Source organism: Amblyomma mixtum, chromosome 5 (assembly GCF_055824585.1).
Source record: "Amblyomma mixtum isolate Tamu chromosome 5, ASM5582458v1, whole genome shotgun sequence".
In the NCBI taxonomy this organism is placed as follows: Eukaryota; Metazoa; Arthropoda; class Arachnida; order Ixodida; family Ixodidae; genus Amblyomma; species Amblyomma mixtum.
Window position 1 is genome coordinate 113,127,458 of NC_143016.1, and position 8,560 is coordinate 113,136,017.

Genomic DNA, 8,560 nt, shown 5'->3' on the forward strand with positions numbered 1-8,560 from the left:
TATACTTCATCTTCAGTCACTGGACCAGAAATGTCGTACCAGCACAATTTGCACAAACAGAGTTCAGAAGCACGGAAGGCCAAGTGCTGAGAAGATGTATGAAGCATATAAACAATATTTGGTTAATTAAATAGAGGACATAACATACAAAAATGAAAAGCGCATGAACCACATTGCACACACATACAACACAAGCGAAAAATCCCAAAAAACAAACCGGTATGAGGTCCCATCATATTGCAGTTCAGTGATACAAAAGATTGAAAAGAAATTAAAGCACAGAAAAGTTTAAACAGCACAAAATTTAGGTAGCTAATGTACTCTTTGGAGTGTACCATCAGATAGGATACAAAGAATTAGAAAATGCTTCTGCTTCCACGGACTCGCATTATTACAATGGCCATTCCTCTCAACACTTTAGTTTCAAAACAGAGGTATAACTGGCCATTAGGATCTTCAACCTTCTTGTGAAACAGTACAGCAGCCTGCACTTTACAGCAACTGAATGCACCATGACATAGAGCTCAACCTTTTGAATTAGAAGCTAGATGCCTAATTATTCAACCCCACTAGGCTCCCACATTTTACTGAAAGTAAGCTTGGACGTCTGGCAAGTTTCAAACTTTACTGAGTGTAACTGCACCCAATAAACCATAGCCACACTACATGGCACACAAATACTTGCCTATTTAACCTATCACCTGATTTTAGCCTACCCACCACTTTTCCTTCACCAGGCCAAATGTTCTCCGAAGCTAGTTTGACGAAGAAAACACTACTGTAACCGGAAGACATTTTGTACACCAGCAACTGTCCTTTCCTTTCTTTCTTTACTGCAGCGGTGGCTTAGTGGTCTCAGCATCTGATTCACATGCGGAAGGTGCGGGGTTTCATCCCCAGTGCTGCCCATCGGTGATACAATGGGTACAAGAATTCTCCTGGTCTGGTGCTCGACTTAATTAAGATGAAATACTTGGCAAATGGGTCTTTGACCCCACCTTGAGTAGAAAAAAAAACCTTTTGACATGGCTCTATTTGGCCACAGATTGTCTTGCGCTGTAAAAATCCATCATCATCAATCCTTTCCTTCTTTATTTTTTAACTGCAACGGCGGCTTGGTGAATATGAAATTCAGTCGAAGATAACTGCTGGTACTTAGATACTTAAGGGTAATGGAATGGATTCCAAGAGAAGGCAAGCTAGCAGGGGGCGGCAGAAAGTTAGGTCAGCGGATGAGATTAAGAAGTTTGCGGGGAATACGGTGGCCGCAACTGGCGAAGGACAGGGTTAATTGGAGAGACATGGGAGAGGCCTTTGCCCTGCAGTGGGCGTAGTCAGGCTGATGATGATGATATTCCCAAGGCCTTGGGTCTAATCAGAACCATAGTGGCTGCATTTTAATAAGGCCAAAATGCAAAATTGTCTATGCATTCTACGATGTCGGTGCATGTTAAAAATCCCCAGGTGGTTGAAGTTACTCCATAGCCCCCCAGAAGCAACCGTCAATAGCCCACAGTTTTGCTTTTTCATTTAAAATTCATCAATCATATTTGTACGTTGCGTTTTGTACCACTGCACTGAAAGAGGTTCTTGGTTCTGGCCAGCTTTTGTCATGTTCTATTGGTCGCTTTCTTTTAGCTGAGATGTCAGTCACGCTCAATAAGGTTTGGCAAATCACATATATACGCTGTATCATCAGCTGGTAATTCAATCAGAAGGCATGGTGCAAGGATGTCACTCAATTTCAAAACAGAAGGAGTAGTCATAAAAGACAAAAAACACTCGCTAATATGTCCTGGGAGCCTGTGTGTGCTATCTATACAAACCAGTTTCTTACAAAAAAAAACAGCACTAGTGGCTTCACAAGAGTCGTGAATTATTTCAAAAATCCTGTCAATGACAAAGTAGTCATTGTCTAATGCTTTCACTGCTGTGCTGTTGGTTTTTTTCGCTTTTCTGTACATTCTGCTGTGCAACACTGTTCCCTTAAAAGCAAAACGAAAGTGTTCATTTACAGCAATGACACGACTGAACATAGCATTCAGGGCATTGGTCTCCTCCGCTGACAGGCTAGGCGTGCGATTGGAATAGCCCAATAGACATGCGCCATCAATATGCGTAGCAGCAGCAATTAAAGGCTTAGCCAGTAGGGCATTGGTGAATTCCTGCACTTTTCTTTCGAAAATGTGCAGTGTCGTCATGAGCTGCAGTTGTTGCAGCATCACCGCGCGTTCCACAACCTGGTTTGGTATCCCTTTTGCACCAGTTATGGTCTTCACAAGTCTGCCGTTTCCACTTTCAAAGACAAATGCGCTGTGCCCCCACAAAGGCCCAAAGTTTTTTGCAGCTGTCACAAGATGAAGCAGCTGGTGCACATTAAAAGTCATCATACGTGGGCCGTAGAGTGTTCTTGTCCTGGACACAAACTCTTGCAGCAAGCGACCTGCACAAAAGAGCAGCCATGCTCACTGTGAAAGATTTCCGCACAAAACCTAATCTTGTGTTTCCTTGTGATTGCGCTCTATCACACCACTGTTCCAACAAATCGGGCGTGCTTTACCATTTACAAAACATTTCTTGCAATACCTAACAAATGAAGCAAAATCAAAACTGCTAGACTTGCTTAGTTGCACTGTATAAGGCATATTAATATTCATTTGAGTGCCTATTTTTTTTTGCTTCTGAAGAGGAACTGCCACAGCGTGCATGGTAAAAGGATTGTGATGTCACCATTTTCAAGCAATTTTATATCATATAGAGTAAAAGCTCATTAGTTCGAACTTGCTAAATCAATATGCTGCTTTACTCGAACTGGCAATTTCATCCCATCAACATCAGGAAACGCGGCATCAGCACAATCCCTACCATAACCTTGTGCCCACTTCCAGAAACATAAACTTCAGCACTAGTCTAAGTTCAATAGCAAGCTTTGTTCAATGCCCCCTGACCTCGGATGAGTTCTGAAATTCAGACAGCACTTTTATCAAGAAAAGTCTTGAGGTAAGAAGGGACCCTTATTTCAGCAGCTTCATCTTCTTTCTTGAAACCAGGTGGGTTCCAGTTTCTCATCTTAATGTTTACCAAACTAAAAAGTGGCTGAAGGTCAGTAGCAATTCCATCAAAATAACATGGTTACGTCCTATGGAAGTTAACACTGATGAATAATTCCTCCTTTGAATATTTTTGGGGAACATGCGGCAAAGAACTTGTATTTGTGAATGAGCTTCTCAACAAAGTTTGTGCATTCATTCATGATGATGATAGACTCTCAGTCATGACAGCTTTACGTGATTTAAAGCAGTGGACTAGTTGGTGTTTACACTGGAAGGACAAAGCAGTAGCACTAAAAACAGGAACGACAGGATAGAAGAAGACAACACAGGCGCTAGCGCTTGTGTTATCTTCTTCTATCTTGTCGTCCCTGTTTTGAGCGCTACTACTATATCAAACTTTATGTGAGACATGTGCGAGTGGTACATGCTGAGTGGTCCATGCTTTATGTATAGCTCCCATTTACATAATATCATTCCACCTCTATTCTATCATTCTCTATCATTCTAACACAGTTACTGTACATTTGAAGTCATGCTGCCAAACATGTTTCACAACTTCCCTTTCTCATATGTACAATTCGCTGTGAATGCTTACATACGTGCAATTTGCAGTTCAATGCATTTTTGTAGCATTATAAATGCAATACAATTTTACAGCCAATAAAATGTATAAACTTACCAGCATGATGCAGCTGTTCCTCAGTCAACTCTTCCAAAAGAAGTGTGAAGACTGCTTCCACAAGCAGCATGAAATGATTTAAATGCCGCTGGGGAAGAATGCCTAAACAACATGGCACAGCATAAAACAGCAGCCAGTGCCGCCACTCGCTTGCCTTCCAATGGCAGCGTTCTTTAATCGAACGTGGCAGCCTTGTGAAGCAGTGTGGGGGCTTGATGGCAAGCAACCTGTTGTCAAGCTGCTCCAATGTTGTCGGGCGCCCTGAAGCAAAAAGGAAGAGATGTGCAATTTAAATGCAAGTAATTGAATGAGCCAGCCAAACAACACCGCTTGCAAACCATTAAACAGCAGCATATTCCAAACTGAGCCTGTGGCTTTTTGAATGCAATGTTGTTGCTGTGTGCCATAAGAATGAAGATAGCACGAAGCTGAAGCATTCATGTTGGGAACAAATCATAAAGGTATGCCTACCCTAATGACCTTGCTTCCTGATAACAACAGGTATTTAGTTCAGGAATCCTAAGAGCAGATGTACTGCAGTTAATGCTTGACCATCAGACATAACTAGTTGAGCCCACTTATAATGATTACAGTTATAGCGAGCGCTTGCCTATCAGAGGCCAGTGCTACCATTAAAACATGTATGATGGCAGTGTCATTTCGTCCAAGATAAAACAAACAACCATGGCTGCCCCACTCACAGTGAACAAGGAGGTGCTGTAAACTAGCGACACTTGTCAAACTCATGCTTGCCGCAACAAAAGAGCTGCAAGACATCTGTGACACCCCCTACCCCATACCTCGAAAGTGGCAACCCAAAAAATTAGAAAAAGCCGCATTCAGAGTACGTAACCACCAACCAAGCACGCTCTTACGGGGGGTTCAATGTCAATCAGAATATGTGTGTATTCCAGCTAGGCAAAAGAAGGAAAGAGTGAAGCAACTGTGGAAGGAAAGGCATGAGAGGTGCAAGCCAGGGGCAGCACTAACAAAAGATATAATGTATGCACGTTTGCTGAACTACTAATGACAGCAATTTGGGAAATTTGAATGCCAATCATGCCGTATGCCCTGCTGGCCCCATCAGTCACGTGACAGGCACTGCCTGCCCAACTGGCTGGCTGCTTTCCGCACAGATACTGTGTATAGGCAGAGTGTGGACACTAGAGTTCACAAGCTCTGCATGCACATGTGCTGTGCTAGCTTCAATGCTCCATCAATACCATGCATCAACAATGACAAGGAGGCCGAACTACCACCGTTGGTGCGTATCACACCCCTCAAAACTGAGAAGCTTGTATGTATGCGTAACACGAATTAGTACAGTAATACCAACCTATGTAGAAGGGTTCTTGGCTGTTGCAAGAGTCAAGCCAGTTATCAGTGAGGCACCTGGTGACGCCAAGGAGCACGCAGTGCATGTACTCCACTGTCTGCCCAAAGACCACATTGAAGTGCTTCAAGTGAGCAAGTGGCGATGGCCCCTTCACTCCATTTACTGCTTCGTTGACTTCGAGAGCAAGCTTCATTTCTCGAAGCATTCCCTTTGGTGTCCGCTCATCATTCACCGTGGCTTGCATGTATCGCTGCCCACCTTAAATAAACAGACTTTGATTTTACAACATCGCAGAAAATACAAGTGACTTGTGGGGTAAGCAGGGTTCAGCCCCGCCGCGGTGGCTCAATGATTACGGCGCTCGGCTGCTGACATGAAAGACGCGGGTTCGATCCCGGCCGCGGTGGCTGAATTTCTTGAAGGCGAAATTCTAGAGGCCCGTGTGCTGTGCGATGCCAGTGCATGTTAAGGAACCCCAGGTGGTCGAAATTTCCGGAGCCCCCCTCTACGGCGTCTCTCATAGCCTCAGTCGCTTTGGGACGTTAAACCCCAATAAACCAAACCAAATAATATAGCAAGAGAACATTTCCCACTGATACACTACTGTCACCAACAAACTAAGGCTACCACTAGTATATATTTTTTCCTGAAAATTTACGGGCCCAAACATACCGTAATTTTCAGCAGCACATCTTCGATACTAACAGCTTCCAAAAGCTGACAGTTATACAAAAACAGCCTAAGAGTCTTCCCTTCTAAGGTGAACTCAAAAACACGATTACAGTTCAGTCACAGCTCCGCACAGCATGACGACAGCAATGGCCATTTTATTTTGCCTGTGCAAGAAGCTGAAGAACAATGAAAACTGCCTGCACGAGCTCATCAGTTTGCATGTACCCGACATACGACGCATACTTGTTAACGTTAAAAGTACACGAGCATGTACAGTGCATTAGCTTTAGCATAAAATCAAAAGCTATGAGTAAAGACTAAGTAGGTCTTTCGCCATGTCTTCTCAATATCTACATGTCTTCATGTTGGCTATGAAGAACTGCTGCAAAGGCAAAGGAGAGAATTTACCAAAGGCAAACCCTTTGACAAGTTTCGAGAACTCAAAGAAATGAATGAATGAAGTTTATGTGCAATATATTTGCCTTGTGAGGGCAGCAGAAGTATGAAAAGGCATTCAGTGGATTGGCTAACCTAGAAGAAAAGACTCGCATTCAGGGTAGGGTCAAAGGTGCAGGGCATAACATTAGCACAGAACTGCCCGTTATGCTGTAAACAAATTGTGCATAAACTCTATATCTTCAATTTCTTAAGATAAAATGCCCATTACACCTATAGCAAATTCTATACTTAATATGTGCACTCCTGATGCGAAAGTTCTGCTGCCAGAAGATATGCAATCTTCTTGCAAGGCAAGGGAGAGAATTACTTAGACTTTATTTAACAACATACTCGTATAACAACAGGTGACCTAATAAATACATCGAACTTATCAGAGTACTTTACCTTCGAGGTGTTCTCCACAGGCGTAGCACCAGGGGCAGCCAAACATTCCGTTGAATTGCACCATGTTGCTAACGGCAGCCCGAGCAGGAGCATCTACGCAACAGCATACAGCATACACTGCTGATCTCATTGTCGTGGAAGCTTGTTCCCAGATAACACGACCCACTCTGTTCACTTCATCGACAAATTTCGTCATGAACAGGGTCATATCAGGGTGCCTTCCAAACCAAAGGCCACCAACCAAACAGTTTTTCATCCTGAGACTGGGTGGCAGCTCGTTAACCAAAAACTGTATGGGCCACACTGATGATGAAGAGGATTTGAAGACGGGGCTTCCATCTGTGTTGACAGTTAGCGTCAGGTCCATCCAGTTCAGCTGATTACTCTGGCGTAGCTCCCTGCAAATGCTGCCACTTGTGATGTCTCTCAGGGTCGTTGTTGATCTTTCAGCATCTTCTTTCAGATTGACAAGGTTGCTGTAGAGAGCAGCTTTTGTTCTTGCTATCAAAGTCTTCAGCTGCTCCTTTAAATCCATAATAACAAAAAAATTCCCCTTCGCCTTGAGTGATCTCACATCAGTTGCCAGGACACAGGCAGAGCACTTCATTTTAGATGTCCCACTCACTGGCTTGAGCAGGTTGCCACAGACGCTGCAGTAAAAAAAATGCTTGGCGACCCGCTTTGCTCTTGAAGCCCATAGCTTCCTGAACAAGTGTTTTGATCGCGGGAGCACATTTCCTCTAAAGCCAAAAAGGCCATCAATGAGAGCCAGCAGATCATCCAAAGCAACCCAAGTAAGCCCATGAGCAACAACAAAGGCCATGATCATTACAATTGCAGCTGCCTTGGTTGTCGTAGAGCCAGGTAACGTTGCTGAATCTAAGTCAGCAAAGCCAGGTGCCAGGAGCTCATTTTCATCCAAAAGTGAATCTAGGCTTTCGGCTTCCTCCTCAGATTCACTGCCACTTGTGTCGTCGTCCTCTAGGTGTTCACTGTCACTTTCATGAGTTGGGATGTCCTCATCAGACCATTCAGCATAGTCACCTGAAAGTGTAGATCTGGAGCTCGATGGCGACGGATGACGCGGTTCAGAAGTAGGTTCAACTGGTTCAACTGTGCGCTCAGTCCCGGGGATGCCCTCATTGGCCACTTCGGTTCTGTAGCCTGAAACAGGAGTATTCACACCGGACGACGGCTGCGCCAGTACACGATCGCATTCCTTCACGTGTTCAGTGCCACTTTCAAGGGTGCCCTCATCGATGCTTTCAGCACTGCGCCCGCCGGAAGGAGCAGGTGTCGAGAGAGATGGCCCTGTGTTCGCTGTCGAACTGCTGGCACTGGACGACGGCTGCGCCGGTACACGGCTGCATGTTCCCGCGTGTTCAGCACTTACAAAGGGGCCACCCTCGTAGACGCCTTCAACACAGTGCTCACCTGAAGGAGCAGATGTCGAAACTGACGACGTTTTGTCCGCGGTCGAACTACTGGCACCATGAGCGCGTTCTGAAGGATCGCCTCTTGACGCTGTCTCCCCGGAAAGAACTGCTCGTTTTCGCTGCTTTTTCCAGTAATCCGTGGACTTCGGCACGACAAATGGTTCATCTTTGTCAAGATAGCGCTTACGTGTCTTTTTCGTGGGACGAAGGCTCATTTTGCTGCTTGCTGGCTTAATAACAAACGCAGCAAGCGGTTATGGTTGCAGCAACGACGGTATGGCGCAACGACGGTAGCGACAAAGGAATGAAAATTCAGGGGGCACTTGGGTCTCTAAAGTGCTGCAAGGTGAAAGCATTTCCTGGCCACTGTTTGTTTTTATTTACTTTTTTATTTTTCATAATTTTTTTTACAATATATTTGTTGCTCCTTTTCTTAATTTTGTTGTTTTTTTTTTATTTTTATTCGACATCCTATTTTTATTGTCTTTTTATTTTTGTTTATTTTCTTATTTTTATTTCCCTTTTCCTGACTTTACTCCTT

At 44.2% G+C, this 8,560-nt stretch overlaps 1 protein-coding gene across 1 annotated transcript; it reads right to left on the minus strand.

Annotated features, from left to right (window-relative positions):
- Positions 1-1,373: 1,373 nt before the first annotated feature.
- On the minus strand, positions 1,374-8,384 carry LOC149343386 (uncharacterized). The gene is made up of 4 exons (XM_089545892.1): positions 6,584-8,384; positions 5,069-5,326; positions 3,733-3,993; positions 1,374-2,443 (listed from the first exon to the last, which is right to left on the minus strand). The coding sequence occupies exons 1-4, from the start codon at positions 8,232-8,234 to the stop codon at positions 1,647-1,649; spliced, it is 2,967 nt and encodes a 988-aa protein (XP_089402018.1). The 5' UTR covers positions 8,235-8,384; the 3' UTR covers positions 1,374-1,646.
- Between the last annotated feature and the right edge of the window lie 176 nt (positions 8,385-8,560).